The 27,828-nt window shown below is 32.3% G+C and overlaps 1 protein-coding gene across 5 annotated transcripts in view; it reads right to left on the reverse strand.

The window, feature by feature from the left end:
• UBR3 (ubiquitin protein ligase E3 component n-recognin 3) overlaps positions 1–27,828 on the reverse strand; it is a 267,500-nt gene that overhangs the window by 69,257 nt on the left and 170,415 nt on the right. For 4 of the 5 annotated variants that reach the window (XM_031960483.1, XM_031960485.1, XM_031960486.1 and 1 more), the window contains 4 exons: positions 22,911–23,021; positions 14,375–14,587; positions 12,227–12,363; positions 1,399–1,484 (listed from right to left, as the gene is read on the reverse strand). In XM_031960483.1, coding sequence (XP_031816343.1) covers positions 1,399–1,484; positions 12,227–12,363; positions 14,375–14,587; positions 22,911–23,021 — 547 coding nt within the window. The remainder of the gene's footprint in view (positions 1–1,398; positions 1,485–12,226; positions 12,364–14,374; positions 14,588–22,910; positions 23,022–27,828) is intronic. The other variant, XM_003763950.4, reaches the window with a different exon arrangement.

A 27,828-nucleotide genomic window follows, 5' to 3' on the forward strand; every position in this document is an offset into this window, starting at 1 on the left:
AGTTGAAATTGAGATTATCAATGGATATAATAGTTATTAGCATTCTCATAAAACTGGTCAGATATTTGGAAAACTCTTAGCCTATATGTCAGCTTCAGAGAAAAAAGTAGCCCTTTATAAATTATATAGCTGAAATCACTTTACTGAATTCTTAAGTACAATTCTCTCTTAATTATATAACAATGTTACAGAGCAATTAATAAGTATCAAAATAGGTTATTTTCTATAATGGAAAAACCTAGTGGCTAAAATTTCATGCAGACTAGAAGTGAAAAGTAGTATATCTTCTTAGAGTCATATTATTCTTTTCAATATATCACTAATTTACAATCCATGTAAATATATTAATTATATACATGTTTCAACAAGTGCATAATTACCCTAGTCTTTAACAAGGTATCATCTGCAAACTCTAATGTATCATTTCAGTATACTCTAACAAAGTCTTAAATTAGTTTATTTTAGTTTATTCTAATAATTCTAAATCATCTTGGTAATTTTCTCCCAAATCCTACATTTTGTTGGGGGAAAAAAAACCTTCAATGAGATAGATACATTATTTTTAAAATATGCATGAGGGCAACATGAGGACAGGATATACTGATAATTTTTTTAAAAAGTTATTTTTGGTCTTTTAAGGAAAATATCTTATAAGTTTAAAACTGGCTGTATATTTCCCCCAAAAAAGTCTATCATCACCTTTTTTTGTTGAAGGGACAATCAAAGGAAGTAGAAAAGTGGCCATAATTAGTATTCTGTGCCTAACTTTGATAACACTCTTCCACCAAATGATGTAATTAAAATGAGGGCACTCATTAAATTAAAGTGTAGGACTAAAAATCACACTTTTAAAAAACTTATTTTTAAGTATCCAAATTAGTCTTCAATCAATATCACAACTACAAGAAAGAACTTGAACTAGAAAAAATATTTTCCTGAAAAATTCATTCAGAAATACTAGAAATGTAACAAAATATCACATTTCAAATTTGTTTCAAATTTAATTAGTAGAATGTTACTAAGAAACCTACAGATGAAATAGTTTTTATAAAATGTTTTCTTAAAACTAATCAATGTAAAGGTTCTCTTTCAAAAGAAGTAAGATGGGGGATGAAAAAGCCAATTATTTTTTATAGTTGGGAATATAATCATTTCATTACTAAATCTATTTGCTTATTGAATTTGTTATGTTAGATTACAAATATATTTTAAAATTAGAGAAGTATGCGTTTAGCTTGAAAGGGGTTAGTCATAATAAAATAGACTAAAACGAACTTCAAGAAATTTGGAAAAAATTTCAAGTTACACCGAAAAAGTAAACTTTATTTTAATACTTTTTTCTAAAAATTTAATATTTAGTTCAAAAGTTAACTGAATTTAATAGTTTTAAATACTTACTCAAACAAGATCGTTTGCCAGCTGTGCTTGCTCCCCCTGAACACAAATTCCCTCCACGATGAATTAACTCAAGTTCCAAATTGGTCCTATAAATAAAGCATTAAAACAATTTACAAAGTCATTAGGTTAAAAGCTTAGTCCTTTTGGGGGTTAAATTAAATGAACATACACACACAAAAACAAAATCTCTCCTTCCCACTGCTATATGTGAATATATAGTTCAATTAATAGACTGAAAATAAGTACATGTTCTGAACTGATATTTAGGTATTAATTCAGAAATGAAATTAATTCTGTCATCTTTTACTACATATTTATATTTGTACCTGGGAAAAAATTTATATTTGTCTCTATAACTATTGCCACAATTCAACTTTTGCCACCCCCCCCCCAGAAAAAAACATGAAAAATTGGGCCTTAAGGGAAAAATAGCCTCCAAAATACTTCATGAAACTGTTTAGTTCTTAATGAAAACAGTGTACAATAAATGCATTCTTAACCATTGATGCTTTCATTAATACAAATTACAAATATATATTTTCCTTGGGAGAAACAGATCAACTATCAGAATTAAGGCAACATTTTAAATATTGGAGATACCATCACTAATATGAGTCTAAAGATATCAAAAAAACCATAAAAAGCAATCTCTTTCATCAACCTCTGAGATAAATTTTCTAGAAATTCTCTAGAAAAAAAGATGACTATTAACATTTATGAATATTACTACTAGTAATAACAACTATTAATAATATTGCATTTGCAAAATGTTTAGTAATTATTAGCATACATCATAGCGATAATTAATGAGTATTTTAAAATTAGTTTTATAGGTGAATTCATGGAGAACTCGAAGTTACTCCTTTAATGGTGCAGTAAAACTCTAATTAGACTAAATTCAAACATAAAATTATGTATGTTTAAATTGTTTTAAAATATTGTTTTGCCTTTCATCAAAAAAAATCAGATAATACAGAATACTGTTTCTGAAACTATTTTCTGTAAACATGCTTTTCTGTTGCTAAAAATGAATAATTTATATATAAGATATAGAATTTATATTAATAACCAAAAAGGTATCATTTTAAAATATTTATAAAACTTAAAACTTTTACATTTCATTATAGAAAGAATATACAACTATTTTATTTATTTGAAAATATTTAGAAATATTTAGGATTAGAATATGAAATATTTTGGTGAGGTATTTTCATATTTTTGCTTCTAAAAATACTAACTCCTCCAAATATTAATATCCTTAAGTTGCAGCATTTGCCACCCATTTCTGAAGGAATGCTTTAATCCTCTCTACTCAAGGGGAAAAAAAGCAATTTAACATTGATAATGTTCCTGCTCAGAGCTCCATCTGGTTGCTGCTGATAAGGGCATCTGTGTGACAAGGGAATTTTCCACTCTTCAGGCGATTTGCATTGCTCACTGAACTTCTAAAAACCTACCAGCAAAGAAGCAGGGACAAGGATTTCATATTAGTGGACAGAAAGCGAGCGGAGACCAGCATGTGTTCCTTCATCAATGGAATATAAATGAGATCAATATATTTTGTTTTCACAAATCTTCTGTTGCCTAAATCTGTAGAAAAAAATTCATGGCTATATTCTCTTATAAAAACTGAGATCGCCTAGATAGTATTTAAAAGAGCTAGCCAGAAACACTAACAATTTTTAATGAACAAAAGTCAGATCCAGAATTTTACATTTTATTTTTGTAGGAGATGCAAACAGTCTTATTAAATACATAAAGGTAAGAACGCTTTCAGTTTTTCATTCCATTATAAATAGTAGATATTTTAAAGTACATAATCTGTGGATTAAATCTAGAATATTCTGGGGAAAAAGCTACTAACTTTATTCCCATGTTTTAGATAATGGTAGAAAGATCACTGGCCAGCTTCTCTTGTAATATGAAATGCCTGCCCAAAGTTCTCACTTACTATTAGGTGCTCTGATAATCTCTGATAATATTAGGAACCAACTCCCATCATAAATTCCAATCTCATCTCAGTCATGCCAAAGATTATCCCTTTTAATTAAGTTTGGGGTTTGTATGTGTGTATATTTTTATATCTATATTTACATGTATACATATGAAAAATAATTATGTATGTTCTGCATACAGACATACAAAGGAGAAAAAAGTATTAAATACCAATGTGTGTTTTTCCCTGAATGTTGAGAAATACACACTACTATATTTTCTTTCCCTATCCCTCTTTCTGAATACATGACTTTCTGAATATGGAGAAAAGTAAATTTTACCCTTACATTCTATATTGTTTAATATAAATTTACTCACATTGACTTGAGAAGAAAGGAAAAAAGAGACTCTTTAGTGTAAGAAAGAATTAAGTACTACTTTTCACAGATAAATAAATTCCCCCTTTCTCTGTCCCTAACCCTGACAGAGCAAAAATATACAAGAGTTCATGTCCCTCCTCTGACAGATGGTGGTTATGCTACCCTCGGTCTATCATTGAACCTTCATGCTCAAGCCAACTTCTGAAATACTCTAAATTGCAAAAAAGATGCTGCCTGCACCAAAAGTGAATCTGGGAATTCCCTTTATCAAATTACAAGATTAGTCCTCATCCCTATTTATCAACAGCTCCAGGTCATGTTCAACCTAGAATGTGAGGGGCTAGAATAATCCCTGAAATCTCTATCATTCCTTATTTCAACATAAACAATATCAAATAATTTGGTGCTTTAGGAAGCTATCCATATTTTGTCCAAACAAAAAGTGTGTTTCATCCTACTCAAAAAATATATATATTTATTTGGAAATATAGTAAAACTTGAACATTTTGTTTCATCGACATGCAAACAAACATACCCTTCAAATAATTTCTTTATAATCCTTCTAAGGCTACAGAAATTCTTCTAAGATTTCTCCAAGCAACTAAAAGTAAATATAAATATGTGCTACATCATTATGAGAAGTAGTTTAAGAGGCTGGAGTCACTCACTAGAAATAATGAGCTTCCCTCTTCAAAGAATTAAGTTTTGATAATAAATAGTAGCAATTATAACAATGTTTTTCTCTGGAAGAAATGGCCTTTGAGAAACCAGAATTAAAGAGACATCTAAACCACTACAAATTTTAACAGAAATGAATATCCAATCTTTACAAACATGATTTAGGGAATCAAAGTTTTTCAAAAATATTTTAATGAATATATTTATTATTAAAATCACTTTAATATTAATTCAATCATGAAAACTCCTATCTGACCCTTTCATCTCTCTCTCATATGCTAAATCAATATCCATATCCCCACCTCTTTTGGACATATCCCATCATTTTGTCCTGTGCCTCTTCTCTTCACTACTTCCATTCTCAGTGACTGTGTGAGATTCTAGGGATTTAATTATTACCTCTATCAGACAAATGCCAAATCTACAAATAAAGCCCTAAACTCTTGTGCTCTAGTTCTACGTCACCAAATGCCTATCAGACATTTAGAAATGGATGTCCCAAATGCATCTCATCTTCAACATATCCAAAAAAGAAATCATTATCTTTCCCTCCAAACTAGCATTTTTTCCAAATCTCTCTAGGATTTTCTAAGGGCACTGCCATTCTTATAGTTTCATAAGCTAAATCCATAGCCAACTCTATTTATTCACTCTCCATCTTATTTTTTCCTACTTCCAATCTGCTGCCAAGTATGGCCAATGCTACCTCCATAAAATCACTTACTTTGTCTACTCAGTTAGCCAACAAGTTATTACTGATTATCAGCAACCTCAGAACTGCTCACTTTGTCTCAGATCTCTGGCCACTCTAATCCACCCTCCACTTATCTGACAAAGATATTTGTAAAGCACAGTTTTGATCATGTCACTTCATTGCTAGGTAAACTTCGCTGGTTTCTTAATGCATCTAGGATTAAGCACAAATCTTTTTTAGGCAGTTAAGTTGCCAACCTGGCACCACTCTACCTGTCAACCATATTATACATTACTTCTATTCTCCATTCATGGAATGAATTTCCTCTTCTCTTCCATTTTTTATAATCCTTATTTTCCTTCAGAGATAGCTCATCACCACCTTCCATTTGATGTCCTTCCTGATCTGCCTAGTTGATACTAATTCTCCCCAAAATTACCTTATACATATATACATATATAGTGTCTCTCTGCATAAGAATAAGCAACAAGCATTTATAAAGGACTTTAAAATTTACAAACAATAAAATATAAACTCATTAAAGACAGAAATTGTTTCTGTCTTTTTATCAACCCCTAAAACATTTCCTGACACAGAGCTGATCCTTAATTAATGTTAGATGTAAACAGCTACTGAAATAGTTGAAGCAAGAAGTGAGTGCTTCTAAAATAGTGATTAGGAAAGCAGAAAGATGGTGGGTAGGAAACATGTTGTGAAGGAAAAATTAACAGGATCACACAAGTGATTAGATATGGGGTTTGAGGGAGAGTGAAGAGTTAAGGGCTGAAGCACCCTCAATAGACACAGTGAAGCTTTTTTTTTTTTTAATGGGTTTTAGGAGAAAAATAAACTCCATTAAGGAAAAATTAAATTTAAGATATTTATGACGAAATTTGGTGCAGTGAGACAAGATGATAGGATAAGAGATTTATATCTGAAAGGGCCCTTGGATGCCATATAGTACAACCTATTCATTTAGAAAATAAGGAAACCTCAACCCAAAGGTGTTGAGTAACTTGCTTAAGGTTACAAAAGTAGTTAGTTCAAAAGACTTAAACCCCCAGTCCTCTTCCTCTAGATGCAAATCATCTTTGAATGCTAACTAACCCATAAAAGAATAAAAATCATCCTTTTAAGTAGGTACTATGTAATTAAATTATGCTAGGTGAAGCATAATAGAATTATAAAGAGCTAGATCCTAACTTAAGAAATTTACATTCCAAATAGGAATTATTCTATATTTTATAAGTGATATTTTTATTAAATTTCAGGTTTCTTTTTCATTGCTTCAAATGAATTTTAAGGTAAGTAAATATTTGATGTTATCTGGTAGAGACCTGACTCAAAAAAAAAAAAAAAAAAAACTGAGGAGGCATATTAGAGATATACTTCTTACTTCCATAAATCATTACTTTGTGGCTTTAGCCTCTGCCACCAATAGAGGATTAGGGTAAGTAAGACAGGAGACAAACACTACTGAGACAACTATCTTGTTTTGTCCTCCCTCAAAAATATCTGCAGCTTTATTAAACAAATGTTTTACTCTCTCTCAGATAAGCCCATTTCCTACTCTGCTCAAAAAAATTTGTCATCCAGCATGAATTCCGCATCTTCCTTCCTCCACACTTTTAATCTTCGAATATCACCAGATTCTCTCCCTCTTCCTTCCATTCTAAAAGCTGGTCCTCCTTGCAGAGATTTTTCCTTCCATTTTTGTTCTTGATTCCATTTCCCCTATTGTTTACTCTAAGATTGTTCTACGTGAATCATCATCTTTTCTCTCTCATTTCTTCCTCATTTGTGAAAATATATGACAGAATTCTGAAATTAAGAAGAGAAAAAGATCTGATCCTAGACCTCCCTTACCAAATTTTAGGAATAAATAATTTGCTCCCTCTTTCTACTTCCTGTCCAGTCACTCCTTGATGCCCTGCAATGAGACTTCTTTCCTCTTCCCTCTACTGAAACCACTCTGTCCAAAGTCACCTAACTGCTAATTCCAAAAACCTTTTTTGAATCATCAGCTACGAGTTATTTCTACTAAATCATCAGATAAAGCCAACTAATTCCTTCTTTGATTGTCTCTACTGCTTCTAAAACAATCTAAAGCTTCTAAAACTACTTGAGCAATATTGCAATTTTTTTTCCAACACACTCACCTGCTTTCTCCATCTCCTCAACAATTCCTTTTATTTCTCTTGCTTGGTTAAAGTTGGTCACCTTCCAAGGCTCTGTCAATGTCGCTCTTCTCTTCTCTCTGTCTCACTCTCTTAGCAATTTCATTCATATCCATGGTTTCAATACCTTCCCATGTGAATGGTTCCCAAATCTATCTAACCCAATCTCTGTTGACCTTCAGTATTAAATTTCCACAAATTCCCACATTAAAACTCCATCTGTATAGTCTACAATAACTCAAATTCAAGGTAAAAAACTGAAGTTATTTTTCTCACAATGCCAACAGTTTCCTAATTTACCTAGCACTATTGGCACTACTGCTGTCATCAAAATCCTCACTTCCAATCAAGTACTGTCCTATGAATTCCATTTCCAAAAGCTCTCTCATATCTGTCCATTCCTTTCTTTTGCTTTGATGATTCTTATTACCTCTTATATGAACTGTTATAGACTGTCTATTCTTTTTCTTCTTCATGCTTTCCTTCATGCCAATACTCAATGGCTCCTATAAGTACACTCCTTATTCTGGTCCCTCCAAAATGAGGTTTAAATCTTCCTTTCCATTCTTATTACATCAACTTACCTTCATTCATTCAATTTTCCACTAAAACTAGACTTCTAGGTATTATTCAGTCTCATCCAGGCTTTTCCATGCATTTGCATTAACTATCTCTTATATGAGAAATACCTCCATCTACATCTCTGCCTAATAATAAAAAAACTATTTTTTTCAAGACTCAACTGCTAAAATGCTACCTACTCTGCAAAATACACTTTGACCCCTCAACCAGAAGTGATTCTTCTCTCCCTAAATGTCTCATGTCTTGTATTTGTCTCATTCTAACCTGCATTATAATTATCTAAATCTCATAATCCTAATAAACTGAAGAATAAGTATATTGCTTCCTATCTTTTTGAGAGTCACTCATTTCCTTTATCTCAAACATTTATTAATCAATGTGCAATGTACGATGCTAGGTTGTGAATACAAAGACAATATACAAAAAATAAACTTTAAACAGTTTCAGTCTTCAAAAAGCTTACATTCCACAGGAAGAAAAACAGAAGAAAAGCCTTACACTTTTTATCTTTGTATTTCCAACCTTTTGCACATTGCCTTAAAAGTGGTAGATATTTAATAAATGTTGTTGAATTGAATTGGCTTTATCTATCTCTTTTTAGCCATAAAATGGCAAAACAACAAATTGATATGAGTTTTCTACAAAGTTATTACTGTGTTATACAACGAACTGCTCACCTTCTTCTATCCTCTTGAAAAATCATGGTCAGTATCCTAGTTCATAGTTATGTTTCCTTTTTGGTTCAACATTATTAAAAGAATTTTATAAAGAGGGGGAAATGGACCTCAAAATTTAAGGCAACATATATATTTCTCATAAATTACTTAGAGTAGAAGGGGATTAAAGTTTATGTACAAAACATTCCCAATTATTCAGAATCCAAACCCGTAGAAAACTCAAATAATTAGAATTTTCTGCACTTCAATAAAAGATAAGTGCTAGGAAGATGCACCAACCTTGTACTTATTTTTAAAAGAATATGAGCACATTACAGAGGCTGTCTCATAATGCATAAAGAATCTGTCCAATTTCCTAAAATAACTACAAACCTACAATATTATAGAGTGACCATAAAAATATTAAGTGATATTTATATGCCAATTTAAAATTTACAAAGTAGTTTATAAGCATTATCTCAGTGAAGACTAGTGATAAGACTAATGAGAACTACAAGATCCTTGAAAATTGATTATCCATGGATGTTCTCCATGGTCACTTCTCAGGTAACTAGAATAATAAATGAACTAGACTATCACATTTGCTATTACTCTGAAAATTTAACATATTCAAACAATGTCATCTTTTCTATATAAACTATGTATTTGCTATCTAAATTTCAAATCATAATTAAAATCACACATATTATTTTCATTTTTCCCTCAATTTATAATTTTTATTCATAAATCTGAAAAACAAGCTAAATGCTACTCTCTTTCATTGAAAGTATGCTGACCAGAATACTTCCCATTTTAAAACCTATTGGTCCTGTGATCCACCCTTATCACTTGTAATATCATGTTCAGTATTCATCCTTGGTCAAGTCATTAATCTTTTTGAGTTTTAGTTTCTCAAACTCTTAGGTGGGCCAAGTGAAATAAAAAGGTATGTAAAGAACTTTTTAAAAATCACCAAATATTATAATTATATTATTTGATTCAGTCACCAGTTTGTGTTTATGTCTCACAGTTTGGCCACCAACTGGCAATGGTACTACTCTTTCTGAAGTGAGCAGGGGAACTGTATATAACCTTACAGATTACATTCCTTTAAGAAGAAAAGTTTAAAGAAATGTCACTTTGTTATTAACAAATTACACTCCTTTTATTATCAATATGTAACCCTGAAGTGAATTTCTATTAAAGACAGACTACAAAGTACTTTAGTGTAATCAAAGAAATAGGTAAAAGAAGCAAAAGACCTGTGATGTCAACAGAAAACTTAACTTAAGAAACAGGGTCATGAAAATGATAAAGGATCCATGATGAAAAATACTCTCTCCCCCTCCAAAGAAAGAAGTGGTGTACTACTTTCCCACACACACTTTTAGCTTTTTTTCCCTATTTTTCTTTTTAAAAATTAATATTTCCTTTTTCCCCAATCATATGTAAAAACTATTTTTAACATTTAAAAAAATTTTAAGTTCCAAATTCTCCTTCTCCCCTCGTTGAATATACAAGAAATTTGATATAGGTACAGAAAATATTTGCATATTAGTCATGCTGTGAAAGAAAATACAGAACAAAAAAAAAAAATCTGAAAAATAAAGTAAATAAAAATATGCTTTGATCTGCATTCAAATTCTAAGAACTGATGAACTCTGAGGCCAGGTAGAAGCATGCTTTTTTCATTTCCTTAATTTTTCTTACTTTTTTGTTTGATTGGGTTTTTTCAACAAGGCTAATATGGAGATGTTTTGCATGATTCCATTCTGTGCGTGCGTGTGTGTGCGTGTGTGTGTGTGTATAAGCATAAATATATGTACTCACTATTACTATTGCTTTTTCAATGGATGGGGGAAGAGCGAGAGAAAGGGAAAGAATTTGGAACTCAAAAATTTTTTTTAAAGAATGCCAAAATAAACAAATTTTAAAAAATATTTTTAAAGGAATGGGGTAATAAATACTAATGCATTATTGGTAGAGTTGTGAACTGATCTAACCATTCTGGAAAACAATTTGGAGTTATGCCCAAAGGGTTATCAATCTGTGCATACTCTTTGCTCCAGCAGTGTCATTATTGGGTCTGTATCCCAAAGAGATCATAAAAAAGGAAAAGGACCCACATGTTCAAAAATATTTGTAGCAGTCCTTTTTGTAGTGGCAAGAAACTAGAAACTGAATAGATGCTCATCAGATGACAATGGCCAAATAAATTATGGTATGTGAATATAATGGAGTATTGTTATTCTAAAAGAAATAATCGGCAGGATGATTTCAGAGAGGCCTGGAGAGACTTACAGGAACTGATACTTGAGTGAAGTGAATAGAACCAAGAGAATATTGTACATAGCAACAAGATTATGTGATGATCAATTATGTCAGACTTTTTTTTTTTTTTTTAACAATCAGGTGATTCAAAGCAATTCCAATAGACTTGGGATAGAAAATGCCATTCATATCCAGAGAGAGTTATGAAGACTGAATATGGATCAAAGCATAATATTTTCATCTTTCTTTGTTATTTGCTTGTTTTTTCCCCCCTTTCTCATGCTTTTTCTCCTTTTGATCTGATTTTTCTTGCTCAACATGACCAATATGGAAATATGTTTATAAGAAACGTTTAACCTATATCAGATTGCTTGTTGTCTTAGATAGGAAGGAGGAAAGAAGAAAGGAAAAAGAAAATTGGGACACAAGATTTTGCAAAGATGAATGTTAAAACTATATTTGCATGAACTTGGAAAAATAAGGTACTGTCAAATTAAAAATAAATAAAAAGCATAAATATATATATATAAAGAATCGGGTCATAAAAGTAGAAAAACTGACAATATCAACTTGCTGCAGAAAAAGGCCAGCAAAAAAAAAAAAAAAAATCTTAAGTTGAATGTCAGTTTCTCTTCCGCTTAATCATTATTTTGCAGGACAAACTTCTCTAAAACTTTTAAGTAGACATATTCTTCAGTACTTCTAAAGTATTACTAAATTAGGCTATTTTCACCTAATTTGGGAGCTGAATACTAACAAAATCTCACCTGAATCCTACTAGCTAAAACTTGTGGAATACACTTGGCTTTCTCATTTTATTTGACTCTTTAATCTAATTAAGTTACTTTTAACTGCAATCACCTCTCCCGAAATACTATTGTTAAAAATGAAAACTTAAAAAATATTAAATATTTAAATTATTAAAACTAAACAAAAATAATTAAATAATTAAATAGATGATTAGATATTTAAAATAAAAATTTTCTTCTCTGGGCTTCTATAATTAAATGAGTGACAAGACAGAACAAGTTTAACTTTCTTCCCTCCACTTTCTTCATTACAGAGATTAATAGCATATTTTGGAGGATAAACCTGTCTCATTTTGCATATAGGTCAAACAAACTAAATAGAAACTTTTTAACCAAAACCAATTCATTTTGAATTATACAATTTGGAAAAAACACTAACAATTCCCACCACCCCCCATTCTATAATGCTTAATTCAAAATTAACTATAAAAATATTCCTACATTTTATTTTTTCTTAAAATCACTTAAATAAAGATTTGATTTTCAAATGGCATAGTGAAAAGTTTACAAAAAATCAGGTAGAAAAAGTAAAAAAGATATTATGTTAAGTGAACCTTTACAACTAGATAAAACAAAGGTCCTCTGAACAATACCAGTGAGTGACAGCAAGTGAGAAAATTCCTAAAAAATTAAATATTGTACTTACCTAGCTACAGAATACATAAAGAGAAAATCATTGTCTGGTGAGCCAGGAGTCTTGCTATAGTCTGTGTATTTTCTTTGTGTAGTACTTTTGATATCCTTCATTACAGATTCCATTTCTTTACTTAAGTTGGTTTCTGACTAATAATAATAACAACAAAAAGTTCACTATATTTTAATTCACCAACAGACACACAATATAAATGTTTTTCATGATTAAAAAATATCAAAAATTAAAATGTAAAAATTTATAACAGTAATACAACTATCATTGTAATACAATCTCTTATAGGTATCTGCAAGGGTTCCCTTTTCTTCTCCTTCTATACTACTTCATTTGATCTATTTAATTACCATCTCTATGCTGATATTCAGATCTACCTATCCTGTTCTAACCTCTGCTAATATTCAGGCTCAACATCCAATTACCTTTCAGACATCTCAAACTAAATCTCCAAGACATCTTAAACCCTCCAAAACTGAACTCATTATCTTTCCCTCTACCCTCCCTCATCCTTCCTAATTTCCCCCTATTTCCTAAAGTATGGTACCATCATATCCTATATCCTTAGGCTCATAACATGGGGGTCATCTTTGATTCTTCAATATTTCCCAACCCCACATATCCAGTCTGTAGCAAGGTCTGTTGATTTCAACTTGGCAATATCTCTCAAATATGTTCCCTTCTTTCCTCTGATACTGTTATGAGGCTAGTATAAGCTCGCACCAACTCATGCTTAGACTACTGCTAATAGACCTCCGTCCTCAAGTCTCTCCCAACTCCAATTCATCTTCCATTCAGCCACTAAATTGATTTTCCTGAAGTACAGGTCTAGTCATGTCACCTCTCCCCCCCCCAAAAAAAAAAAAAATTCCAAGAGGCCCCTATAACCTCTAGGATAAAATGGCTGTTTGGTCCTTCATAACCAACCCTCCTATTCCTTTTCAGTTTCCTTATACCTTACTCCCTGCCACATAGTCTTCAATCAATTGATATCGGCCTCTTTGTTACACTACAAATAAGACATTTCATCTCTTGACTCCAATTTCTTTAGCTGCCCCCTCTATCGGGAAAACACCTCTCTTCATTTTCAACTATGGGCTTTCTTCAAGTCTTAAATAGAATCCCACATCCTACAAAAAGTCTTTCCTAAACTCTCTTAATTAGTATTCCTTACCGCTTTAAATTTTTTCCTGTATAAACTAGTGTTTCCCCCATTAAATTGTGAACTCCTTAAGGACAGGGACTGTCTTTTGACTCTTTTTTAAAAATCACTAGTTTTTACCACAATCCTTGGTACATAGTAGGCACTTAATAAAAGTTTATAGACTAACTGACTTTTAAAGTAATAAAGGACATCTCACTTTGAGGAAATATAATATACTCAAATTTGAATATACTGCAAGATAATTTTACCTTACAAAAGAAATTATTTTTAAATGACAATAATAAAAATTAAAATTTTTAAATGAAAACAACTAATTTTCATGAATACATTTATTTAATAAGACCAAGTATAACTATATGTTAGAGGCTCATTACCCTATGGGTCTAGACACAAAAATTATTTTAAAGGTAAAAGTGTATTATAAGGAGATACTTCTGTTATTTATAGTGGTAAATACCATTAATAGAAATTTAAATATGCAAGATGAAACAACTATACTGTAGCAGTTGGTTCCACATGGAAGGTCCAGGCTATTGGGATATTTAATATTAATATATAATCTTTTTCATTAATATAGTTTTATAAATAACTACATATTAACAAATATTGTAAGTAGTTCTGTATAAATCTTGTTATTAATAGGTTTTTTATAAACTAAATTGTGCTTTTCATCTCAAAGAAATAACATATGAGATATGGATAATACAATTCTATGAAAAGTACCTAAATACATACAAACGTATAGGTTTTCACAATCTGGAAAAAACAATATTAAAACTATAATAATTTAGACAGAAGATAATTACAGACTTTGGTAATAAAGCATTCTACTATTCTTTTTTTTTTTAACTCAATAAAATAACAGAAGTCAAAACCTTTAAGGCAATTTTCCATGAAATTCTTAAAAAATATAAACAAGTCACAAAGATTGAATGAAAAGAATCAAAAGTAGAAACAAATTAACAAGGATCTTTCTGCCTTACACTGATGCTTACTGGGAAAATTCCCAGCTGTTCTTGAAGCTCTTCAACCTCTTTTATGAGCTCTTGCATGCTCTTGTTACTATGACACTGCCAAAGGCTATTTTCCACATTGTTTCCAGGATAACAGGGAAGTACGCTGTTAGCAAATTGACGACAGAGTGGGCATGTGAATTCTCCTTTTTCCACAGAGAAACCCTGAAGAACCTGGTCATTCTAAAAAGATAGAAAAAATGTCATAATTGTGCTAATAAAATATGTACATATTTACAGAAAGACAAAGCTATGATATTATAATTTTGAAGGATTTTTTTTCTGGAGGAATTAACTTCAAAAATAAAAGAAACGTAAATTTGGTAATCTTAAAAAAAAAAAAAAAAACCAATAATAGCTAGTCTCAAATACTCTCATGAACAAAAAATATCACCTGTCAAAAAATTTCTCAAATCATAGCAGTCACACACACCAATGAAATAGTTTAAAATAGTATTCTGAGTTAGAATTCTAATTAGAATGCTGTAAAATATGGTGAACTCTTTCCTGAAAGAAAGGGAAGGGGAGGAATATATATGATGTGGAAGGTAACACTAACTAGTAGATCAGGGAAATCGCCACCTGAGCATAAGAGACCTATTGTCCTAGTCATCATTTTCCAGCAAATTATATGAGTACCACAAAACATATTGTTATAAGCCTACTGATGATTCCACAAGGTCCTTGGCCAAAGCACATATTTCACAAGACTAGATATGCTAACAGATGTTATGTCATAATTACATTCGCCAAGGTTCACAGGGGATTATGTGTACAGTCTTGAACAAATTCCTATAGACCACAACTGGACCATGGTTGCAGAGGTGGAACATCACTTATTAGGCCTTTCTAGGAGATACATAGTGATATGAGTAGATTCCAAGAGGCCGAGAGATTTAGCCTCCTATTGGTATATTTTGTATTTTCCTATGGAATAGACATTTCCCACTATTTCTCCCCAGCAACACTGCTTTTGGACTTTTTTGAACTTTTTTATTATATTTTCTTTCTCTAGTAAACTCATCAATAGAAAATCTCATTATCTTCCAAAACTGAATCTGTCTGTCTCCTTTCCTTGGGACTCTAAGCCCTCAACCTGTCTGATAATCATATCTAATAAGTGGCCTCTGCTTCTCTGATAGGATCCTCAACTCAAAGGCAGAGCCTGGGAATCCAATACCTCTATTTAAGAGCTCAGCAGAGTCTTCTTTCAATATCCCACCATTTACACTACTTTTAGATTTCTTTATCCTGCCCCTAGGCCAGGTATCGACTGCCTCTCTTTTTTTATTTTCCTTGTATGTTGCCTCTACCTACCCGACTGTAAAGCTCCTTTAGGATATAAACTTGTTATTTTTATCTCCATGCTTAGCACAGTGCCTGGCACAAAGTAGGTGCTTAATAAATGTTTAATGACTAATAGAAACTGAGGTTGAGAGGCAGAAAAAATTTATACTCCATAGTAGAGCCTATTCAGGAGTGACATTATAATTATAATATAATATATAATATAATTATAATATTATAAATATATATAATATAATTAACATTATAATCCACTGGGTGTCTAAATTGTTTTAGTACATCTGTTCAAATATGATAATGTTTGGAAATTTAAGTGACAGCAAAGGTGAACAATACCTGAGATGCTAGGTAATCAAAGTATTCTACATTCTAATCTATAAAATATAAAAAGGTCCCATGTTTCTTTGCCATAGGGCATCCATGACTTAAAAGTGCTTTTGACTAATCAATAATACATATACATATACATACACACACACAGAGTCTGTTTTATCTGCATTGGTCAACTCCTAGAAAAAGTACAGATAGGGATGACTTGATGGTAGATAATGTGGGCTTTAAAAGAATGGTTCCCGTGAAAACACTAGAAACATTGGTCTCCATAATGAAGTTTCCAGATATACAAAAATATCAAGATAAGGTCTAAGATAAACCATTTATTCAGGTCATTTAATGTGGCTTCCTATGGTAGCATCCACTGGAACATCATGAGGATCTTTAACAAACAAGAGGAGCCACTAACAGAACCCAAAGATCATACAATAGTATTATTCCTCATGAAGCCAAGTAGTACATTTTCTCAGCTGAAATAATCCCTTGTGGCCATATAGATTTCAATATGCTTGGATGCCTACAGATATATTTGTTCCCAAATTTGTTTCTTTTTTAATCAAACTGGCATGTCTACAAATTAGTTATATACCTAATGCCACCCTATGAATTGGTTACTATAGGAATTTTTAATTGTATTTATATACTTAAAGAAACCAAGGCTCAGAGAGGTTAAGTGTTTTCCCATAGTCATGCTGCTAATCAAGAGACAAAATTTGAACTCAAAATACTAGCAATTGAACTTAGTATACTATCTAATCTACAATTTAAAGATATTTCTTTCAATCAATATTACTATATATTGTGAGTTAGTGAACACTGATCCCTTGATTACTATATTGTTATTATCCAGATCTTATCATCATTCTGGATCTATAGTGCATTCAGTAAGATAATTTATTCATACAGATCACCTGATAACAGACATTTTAGTAGGGGGGAGAGAAATAGAGACAGAGATTGAGAAGAATTATATGAGAGAGGATGGATGACAGATGGCTGATCCACTCCCATCAAATTCCCATCAGCAAACTCCAGAGATATCAAAGATATTATATCACAAAACAGACCTATGAAGATTGTGAAATATTTACAACTTTGTAGGAAGCAAGGAGCTTGTTCCAACAGGGATTAGAATTAATTTGTTTTGCTTTTCTATCTACCTAAATCAAGGAGAGTATCCTGACAGAGAAAGAGGAGGCTACATGTATCAGGCAAGTCAAACCACTTTTACCTTGACCACTACCTCCCTTCAAGAAGCATAGAGCCAAGAAAAGACCATTCAATGTGGAGAATAAAAGTCTATTTTGGAGAACATAAAAGATTTTGGAGGAAAAAACATTTTAGTTGAATGGTGGGATTAGGACACAATTTATAGAAGGTGTAAAAATGAAAAAAGTGCAAGTATTACTTATATATGCATTTTTAAATTAGTTGATTAGGGCAGGTGACATACAAAACAATAGCTAGAAGAGATAGAGGATCTAGTGAAAGATTATTTTAGTTTGTTTAGTTTTGTTTTGTTTTTAAAGAATGGGAAAGACAGATGTATTTGTAAACATCAATAAAGAGGCAAAATAAAGGGAAAGACTGAAAAATAGAGAGAGGATGGGAATGGTAATGAGAGATAATAAAGGCAATCTGCTACAGCTGGCAGGCTGGCCATAGCAAGAAGAAAGACTACCATTTCATCAGATAGTGAAGGAAATAGTGAAAGAGGATGTGATCAGTATATGAAAAGAGATGGAGAGAAAATACAATTATCACTAAATAGTCTCAATTTTTTCTGGTGAAATAAAAGATGATCATATTTTTATTTATTTGTTTGTTTGTTTATTTTTGCTGAGGCAATTTGTCTGAGGCTAGATTTGAACTCAGGTCCCACTGACTTCAGGGCTGGTGCTCTATCCAGATCAGATTTTTAAAATTTCAGCTCATGAACAAGAAGTAGAACATTTTAGGCAAGATAAAGGAAATAACCGTAAATGTGTATAAACAGGGTGGAGTGGTAGAGGATGACATACAAAGTGAATAGATTGAGGAACTGGTAAAGTAAAATATTTGAGGAAAAATCTGTGTGTGTGTGTGTGTGTGTGTGTGTGTGTGTGTGTGTGTGTGTTTACACAGTGTTATGTATGTGCACATACACACATAAATATATAACATACAGAGTGCAGGAACTGGTTTTGAGAGGAAGACTGTGAAAAAGGCACTGAGGAATGTTCTGGTGAAAGATCTGGTGGGAGATAATGGATTAGGTAATATATTTGTCTACTAAGAACAACAAAGGAGGAAAGATGACTGAAAATGGTGATGGTGGAAGAATCTGCAAGTGACAATGGGTACAAGAAATATTCCAAATCCTCCACCATGACCAGTGAATGGAGAACTATGAGAGAACTGTAACCACTATTAGAAAGAGTAGTGGAAGAGGCAGTATCATCAAAATGGAGTCATATTTCAGAGTATACTATTAGCTATTTCATCAAATTTTAAAGCTAGATTAGGTTGACAAACAGATAAAGATAGGAAGACCTAAGTTCAAATCTGGCTTCAGATACTTATGAGTTGTGTGACTCTGAGCAAATTACTTAAGTATTGCTTACCTCAGTTTCCTCAACTTTAAAACTGGAATAACAATAGCACCATCTCCTTGGTGAAGATCAAATGAGATAATATTTTAAAGCATTTAGCACAGTACACACTTTGCCAAACATATAAAAGTAAATGCTATTATAAATATTGACTACTGAAAGAAAGACAATGAGAAACAGAATTTTACCTTAGTTCTAATATGCATTTGAATTTCAGAGTATAAACATTTAAATAATGTATACATGCTTAGTTAAGAAGCTCATTCTGAACTGCCTATTACTTTGAATCTATTCTTTTACATTGATCTTTCCAGTTACAAAATCTGACTATTGTCTATTGGAAAAGGCAGCATTTTGTTGAATAAAAAAATACTATAATGGGACAAATAATTTTTATCCAAAAGACAAAGAGAAAGGAAAGAGCTATAAAAAGAAGACATAAATAAAAGATTATTTGAAAAACCAAGAATTGAATATCTGACAACTTAATATACTTTTTGCCAAAGAGTTAAGTAAAAGCTCTAGATTTAGAGGCTTACAGCTATCAAAATTATGAGTTCTATTTTAATGTATATATGCTACAAAAGAAAAATAGATATATGCACATTTAACAATACATTTATTTACATTTTAAAATGTACCAGATTGTGGGGCAGCTAGGTGGCCTAAGTGGATAGAACACCAGCCCTTAAGTCAGAAGGACCTGAATTCAAATCTGATCTCAGACACTTACAACTTCCTAGCTGTGTGATCTTCTTAACCCTAATTGCCTTAGCAAAAAAAAAAAAAAAAAAGTATCAGGCTGTGTCTAAATACAAATTAGTTTGCTTAATATGGTAGAATTCAGCCAAAAAGCTGAATTCTTTTTGGTCAGAACACTAAAAAATAGAATGGAGGTGTCTAGTGTAGGTGATATTAGTGCTATGGTAAGTATGTGAAGGGAGCCTAAATTGTTGTGTAGGTATAGTAATGCTACTAGAAGAGGGAGGGAGCCTACTAGTGTGTAAAAAAGGAAATATAGTCCTGCATTGAGTCGTTCGTTTTGGCTTCCTCAGCGTGTGATGATGATGAGGGTAGGGATTAGGGTAGTTTCGAATAAGATATAGAATATAATTAGTTCAGATGAGGTGAAAGCTATGATTAAGGAAAGTTGGAGGATAATAAGTGTGGTTAGGTAGATTTTTTTTCGTGTCAATGGCTCATGGGCTAGATGGTTTTGACTAGCAATGATTATTAGTGGAAGGAGTCAGCATGATAGAATAAGTAGTGGGCCTGATAAGGAGTCTAGGGAGAAAGAGTTATTATAATTGTAGCCTAAGTCAGAATTGTGATAGAATAGGGTTAGGCTTCAAATGCTAATAATAAAGCTGTGTGTGGTAGTATTAATTCATACTCAGAATTTTTTGGAGCACCATGTTAGGGGGATAAGCATGAAGGTTGATGTAAGAATTTTTAGCATTAATGTTTGCAATTTTTTATTTTAAACACTTCAATAAGATTCTAGAAAAATACAACTCTAAACCATTTTAAATTTCTAGACAATGACAATTAAATTTTGGTTTTGATTTCCCACTACCATAGCAAAGAGAAACCATATATTTTTCAGGAAGCAGAAGACCTTTCTTTTTTTATAGTGGTAGCATCATAAGTATAAATAAAACTAAAAACAAATATAGAATAAAATGTCTTTATCAAGCTTATCTAAATACTTTTCTTCTCTACCATTTCAACCCCCCACATCACTTTTTGGGTTAAGAATTGCTATTTTATAACGTGGAATGTTGGAGGGGATGTGGGAAAACAGGGACATTGATACATTGTTGGTGGAATTGTGAACACATCCAGCCATTCTGGAGAGCAATTTGGAACTATGCCCAAAAAGTTATCAAACTGTGCATACCCTTTGATCCAGCAGTGTTTCTACTGGGCTTATACTCCAAAGAGATACTAAAGAAGGGAAAGGGACCTATATGTGCCAAAATGTTTGTGGCAGCCCTGTTTGTAGTGACCAGAAGCTGGAAAATGAATGGATGCCCATCAATTGGAGAATGGTTGAGTAAATTGTGGTATAGGAACGTTATGGAATATTATTGTTCTGTAAGAAATGACCAGCAGAACAAAAACAGAGAGGATTGGTGAGACTTACATGAACTGATGCTGAGTGAAATGAGCAGAACCAGGAGATCATTATATACCTCAACAACGATACTGTATGAGGATGTATTCTGATAGAAGTGGATTTCTTCAACAAAGAAAAGATCTAACTTTGTTTCAATTGATCAAGGATGGACAGAAGCAGCTATACCCAAAGAAAGAATACTAGGAATTGAATGTAAACTGCTTGCATTTTTGTTCTTCTTCCCGGGTTATTTATACCTTCTAAATCCTATTCTCCCTGAGCAACAAGAGAACTGTTCGGTTCTGCACACATATATTGTATCCAAGATCTACTGTAACCTATTTAACATGTATAGGACTGCTTGCCATCTGGGGGAGAGGGTGGAGGGAGGGAGGGGAAAAATCGCAACAGAAGTGAGTGCAAGGGATAATGCTGTAAAAAATTACCCTGGCATGGGTTCTGTCAATAAAAAGTTATTAAAAAAAAAAAAAGAAAGAAAAAGAAGAATTCCTATTTTAACTTAATTAACATTTTCATAGAATTGTCATGCTAACCTTCAAGGCTTATTTCCAAAGGCTTAGTATCAGTTTTTGCAGTTTTTGCTTCCATCAATTTCTGATAAATATGAATTTCTATCTTTTGATCCTGTATGTGCTATGAATATATAGTCTTACACCCCCCCAAAATTTGCCTAACTGGGCAAAAGACTCCTCTAGATAAAAGGAAAAAAAAAAAAAAAAAAAAAAAAAAAGGATGAACTGAACCTTTGACAAAGGAATATGTAAGCACAGACCTAATCATCCTTTATACTACTGATCTCCTTCACTATGCTATTATTGGCAAATAAATGGAATTATTATTGATATTTTGATTGATTTTAATCTTTTAATCTTCAAAAATCTTTTAAAGATCTTAATCTTTAAAGATTTTAATCTTTAATACCTTGGGTAATACCAATAATAATCATGGGGCAAACTATGAGTCTTGGGCTTGGTAACCCAAAGATTTACAGTTTAGTATACTCACTATATGCAAGCATTCTTCAAAGTTGCACATAAGAAACCCAAAAGGACAAGTCCTTAAAATCTGCTGGCAGTCATCACTGGCCACAATGAACAAAGCAACTGAGTATTTTGGATTCACTATTTTCACAATCCCATTCAACAAAACAAAGTCAAAAGCAGTGCCAGAGCACTTTTGTGTGTGTGAAAGTCAGAAGTGTGGCTTTTCAAACATAAATGCATACCTAAATAAAGAGCATATTATATTACTTTTGTTTCATTTTATATAGATCATATATTTATGGTTAAGAATTTAATTCTACACATTTACTAAGCAAAGGATCATAGAAAGCCCTAGAAACAAAATTGAAAAAATAATCCTTTGGCCAGAAGGAGCTCATCATCTAGAATATAATAATAATGTTGCTACTGATCATAATAGCTGATATTTACTTAAGGCTTTCATGCATACATCATTTGATCCTCATAACAATCTTATAAGAAAATATTAAAGATCTAATTATTCCTATTTTACAGATGAGGAAATCGGAACTAAAAGAGATTAAGTGACTTGCTCATATTATAGAATTTGGTAAATACTGAAGCTGGGACTCAAATACAGGTCTCTTCTTGAGTACAAAACAACGCCCTTTCCTCTATATCAAACTGAAAAGCAGACAAAATTAGGCATGATACTAAGGAGAAAATAAGAGAGGCAGAGGAAAAATACAAAGTACTTTGAGAAAATTTAAAGAGGCAGGTGAAGGGTATTAAGGACAGCTTAAGGAAGAAGCAATGAAACATCTGAGGCAGCCCTCAAAGAAAGATTTTATGACTCAGCCCTATGACATACAATGCACTTTAACAGAACCTCTTTCTCAAACAATAACCTGAAGAGCAGGAAGCCAAATCAAATCAATTCCATTCTGCTAAATAAATATTTGTTAAACTAGATAAGAACTGTAAAGACAAAAATAAAGCTATTCCATTAAAACCTTACATCTGAGAGGTGCCACAGCAATCATTGTGGTTATTAAGCCTAAAGTAACTATCTTGAAATATTCCTGCCCTTAACTGGAAACCAACACCACTGGTTTTTTTTTCCCCCTTGTATTTTTCTATTTTTTTGTATTTTTGTATTTTTCTAATGAACTTACCCGCAATGATTCCATGTACGATTTATGGCAATCTATGTGCAATGTGTGGCCACAAGTTTGCACATAAACACCTCCTTCCCAGCCAATTGATACAGCCTGGAGACAGGAACTCTTAGAAATTAAACAAAATATATCAAGTTGTAAAAATACACATATTTAAAGCAATATTTTTACACATTTATACAAAACAAAATTATCACATATTTCTCAACTGTTTTATCATTTATATTTTTGTGACATAAAGCAGCATACAACTACCTTCAAGGTAATCTTTCTTTAAAAATGAAATATTATAAATGTTAGCTCTAAAATTTGTGATTATTAAAAATATGAATATATATCTCTCATGAAATAGTCATGCCTCCACAAAACTTATCATCTAAACCATAAACATATTACAGTTAGATGTGTCAAAGAGGGGGGGAGGGAAGGGAGAAGGAAGAGAAAGGGAAAGAAAGAAAGGAACGAAAGGAAAGGAAGGGAGGGTGGGAGGGAAGGACATGAAGATAGCCGGGAGAAAAACTGAGTAAAAAGTGACTTTCTTGGCAGATTTAAAGATGTACATCAGCATAAATCAAATATGCACAGCAAGTGAGTAGCCTTCTACTGTTTGCAAATCAGAAAAAGTAGAGGAGATTAGGTTGTCTTCCTGCTACATTTCAGAAATGCTTTTGAAGTACCAGCAGATTTTGGTATGAAGATCATTTTTTTTTATTAACATTCAATAATATAATGAAAAGGCTGCTTTCTTTGGCACTACATTTTTTAAATGTAAGTAATATTCCTTTCATGAAAGTAGTTAAAACAAAATACCAACTTATTTGTTATCTTTAAAAACCTACTACTGGAGGGGCAGCTAGATGGCAGCTAAATAAGACCTGAGTTCAAATGTGGTCTCAGACACTTAATGCTTCCTAGTTATGTGAACCTGAACAAGTCACTAAACCCCAATTGCCTCAGAAAAAGGAAAAAAAAAACTACTATTGGGTACTCTCTTGGAGAGTCTAATCCAATAGTCCTAGGTCAGTAAACAAAAATTCTTGAATTAATAATGTACAAACTGAAATACCTATTTCTTCACAAAATATGTGACCTTCCTAAATAGTTACAAATTCTTACATGAAAAATGCATGCAAATGAGCTTCAAGCAAAAAAGCTTTAACAAATTCATATAATAATTTTAGAATTAAATAAATGGATTCACTTCTTTGCATTCTGACTAAAAATTATGTGTGTATAGAGCTTAAAACATTCTGTGTTTCATTCATTTAATAAATATGTTGAAATTAGGGCAGATTTTTATGAAGCAGTAGTATGTTAGGTAGAACCTTAGAAGTAAGTCGTGTAGATGGTATTTAGAAGAAATAAAAACAGCAAAGATGTTCAGATAGAAAATAAGAGAAAAGTCTTGAAGATGGGAATAACCATGACATATTTAGAGGAGACACTGTCCATGTTGTATTAGACCTGTGGTAACTATAGTAATTGAGAAAGCACACAATCTCAACAAAAATAAAAGCATTTGCTAAACACCAACAGGAAGGAAGGAAGGAAGGAAGGAGGGAGGGAGGGAGGGAGGGAGGGAGGGAGGGAAGGAAGGAAGGAAGGAAGGAAGGAAGGAAGGAAGGAAGGAAGGAAGGAAGGGAGGGAGGGAGGGAGGGAGGAAGGAAGGAAGGAAGGAAGGAAGGGAGGGAGGGAGGGGAGGAACGGAAAAGAAAAATGTCATCTGTGATCTTTGCCATTGAGGGAAAAAAGGGAGGGGGATGAACATTGTGTGAATCTTACATCAGATTTCGCTCTGATCAGAAAGAACATCAGACATATTTGGTTTAACAGAGAAACTTGTCTCACCTTATAGGGAAATGGAAGGGAAAGGGGGAAAAGAAAGGGAAAGACAAATAGAAGAGAAAACAGAAGTATCAGGGAAATGATGTAAGAAAGGGGAAGGGGCTCTAAAGAGGAAGGGCTGGTCAAGGGAGCTGGTCATTAAAAGCAAAATACTGGGGAGGAGGGTGGAAGGAAAGGAAAGAGAAAAGCATAACTTAGGATAAATAAGATGGCAGGAAATACAGAATTAGTTATTTTAACTGTGGTAAATGTGATGAATTCGCCCATAAAACAGAAGCAGATAACAGATTGGATTAAATGCTAGAATCCTACAATATGTTGTTTACAAGAAATATATTTAAAACATAGTGATATACACAGAGCGAAGGTAAAGGGCTGGAGCAGAATCTATCATGCTTCAGGTCAAGTAAAAAAAGCAGGGCTAGCAATTCTAATCTCAGATCAAGTGAAAGCAAAGAAAGATCTAATTAAGAAAGATAAGGAAGGAAACTATATTTTACTGAAGGGTACCATAGATAATGAAGCAATAAAAATAATAAATATATATGCACCAAGTGGCATACCATCCAAATTCCTAGAAGAGAAGTTAAGAGAGCTGAAAAAAGAAATAGACAGCAAAACTATACCAGTGGGGGAATCTCAACTTTGCTCTCTCAGAACTAAATAAATCAAACCACAAAATAAATAAGAAAGAAGTTAAAGAGGTAAATAAAATGTTAGAAAAGTTAGGGAATAGATCTTTGGAGAAAACTGAATGGAGACAGAAAGAAGTTTACTTTTTTTCTCAACGGTTCATGGAACTATATAAAAATTGACCATGTATTAGGCCATAAAAATCTCAAAAGCAAATGCAGAAAGGCAAAAATAATAAATGCATTTTTTGAGATCATGATGCAATAAAAATCACATGCAATATAAGGTCAGAAGAAAACGGACCAAAAGTGAATTGGAAATTAAATAATATAATCCTAAAGAATGAATGGATGAAACAATAAATCATAGACACAATCAAAAATTTCATCCAATAGAATGACAATAATGAGACTACATACCAAAATTTGTGGGATGCAGCCAAAACAGTTGTAAGGGGAAATTTTATATCTCTAGATGTTTACTTGCATAAAATAGAGAAAAAGAAGATCAATGAATTGGGCTTACAACTAAAAAAGCTAGAAAAAGAACAAATTAAAAACCCATAGATAATACAAAATAATTTGAAGAGGAAAAATAAACATTATTTATTAGAAGAATCAGGAAAGCTTCCTATAGAAGGTGACATCTGAGTTAAATCTTAAAAAAATCAAGAGAAAGAATGACGTACTTTTCAAGCATGCAGGAAAGCCTGTGAAAAGACATAGAAGATTTTGGAATAAATGCCAAGTTCATCATTAATAGGAAGGCCAATTTGGTTGGAATATTGGGGACATGAAAGGAAATAATATGAAATAAATATGCAGAGGAAAATTGAGGGAGTTAAACTGTGAAGTTTCAAATAAGAGGATGCTTTTCTTCTAGGGCAACAGAAAACTCTAAAATTTTTTGATTAAGTGGTCAAAACTATGCTTGAAATATTATCTTAATAAATAAGTGGGAAAAGGATTGGAAATGGAGACACCCTGGAAGTAAAGACTACTTAGTAAACTATTGCAATAATTCAGGTAATATCTAATTAGGGACTGACTCAGGATGTCAAGTCAACACTAGATATAAACTTCACATGACTTGGTAAACTGACTAGATATCAGATATAAGAGAAATGGGAGAATCAATGATTATTCCAAAGTGGCAAACTTGAGTGATGAGAAGGATGCTGGTACCCTAAACAGAAATAGGTGAATTTGGAGAAAGTGTAGATTATAAGAAGAAAGATAACAAGATCTGTTGGGACAATTTACATTTATGATGCCTATAAGTGTTTTAGTGTGGCTAATTAAGTCCCAAAAAACCCTCAAGCCACGGAAAGCTCACTTGTAAGTACAATTTTGAGTAGTTTTGTTCAAGAAACTCCTTTTAGGATTACTAAAAAAAAAAAAAAAACAAAACTTTATGATATAAACATTCCAGTCTACCTACATAATTCAAGAAAGCTTTATTGTGTCTAATGTAATGACAAAGGCAATATCCCCATCTAGGAAATTCTGTCCCATGAAAAGAAGTAAATAACATTGCTGGACATGAACAACGCAGGAATTTTTTTTTTTTTTGCTCGACTATGCATATTTGTTACAAGGGTTTTGTTTTTCTTTCCACTTCTACCCTCCCAATAGGGGAAGTAGGAGAGAAAAAATTTTAAAAGAAAATAATTATGCTTATTTTAATAAAAGAAACATGTATAAGCAAATATATCTATAAAAATATCACTTAGTTGGCAACATTCCTGACATACTCCAGAAAAAGCCTTATCCTATATAAAGTTTTGCCATGGCCACACAAATGTACATTACATGTTAAAAGACTATCCCATAAGCAAGGCCATGAACAATCAAAAGGCAGAAAGATGTCCAAACAAAAATCAAAGAGAGAACACATTTGATCTCCTCACCAATTAAAACACCAGGAAACCCAATGCAAATATCATGAAACACAATTCAGAGATAGCACCTCAAAATGGAATATCAAAATCTATTGAAAAAGTAAGGAATAGAGATTTAAAGATACAGAATGGGGGAGAAGGAACCCATAGAGTGTCTTTACTTTCTCAGTAAGTATATGGTAAAACTCTTTGCTAAAGAAAGAGGAGAAAGGGTAATAGAGGTTTTAAGGAATAAATAGAATTCTTAGAATGGCTAATGTGAATTGTCCATGAGACACCAAATGAGGAATGGCATCTTCCTAAAAGGTAAATATAGAGTTTTTATTTTATTTTGAGCTCATACCTGTAATTTCTATCAGGAACTACCCTATTACTCTATAGCCCTAGATAGTTGCCTGAGACACTTAAGAGGTTACTAAGAAAAAGTAGAAAGTAGCCAGAGGAAAGACTTTAATCTAAATTTTCTGATTCCAAGGCTAGCATCACACTGGCCATACAGTCCCTCTTTTTCCTTTAAAATTGCTTAGGCACCATCTT

The sequence above is a fragment of the Sarcophilus harrisii genome, chromosome 3 (assembly GCF_902635505.1).
Source record: "Sarcophilus harrisii chromosome 3, mSarHar1.11, whole genome shotgun sequence".
Taxonomy (NCBI): domain Eukaryota; kingdom Metazoa; phylum Chordata; class Mammalia; order Dasyuromorphia; family Dasyuridae; genus Sarcophilus; species Sarcophilus harrisii.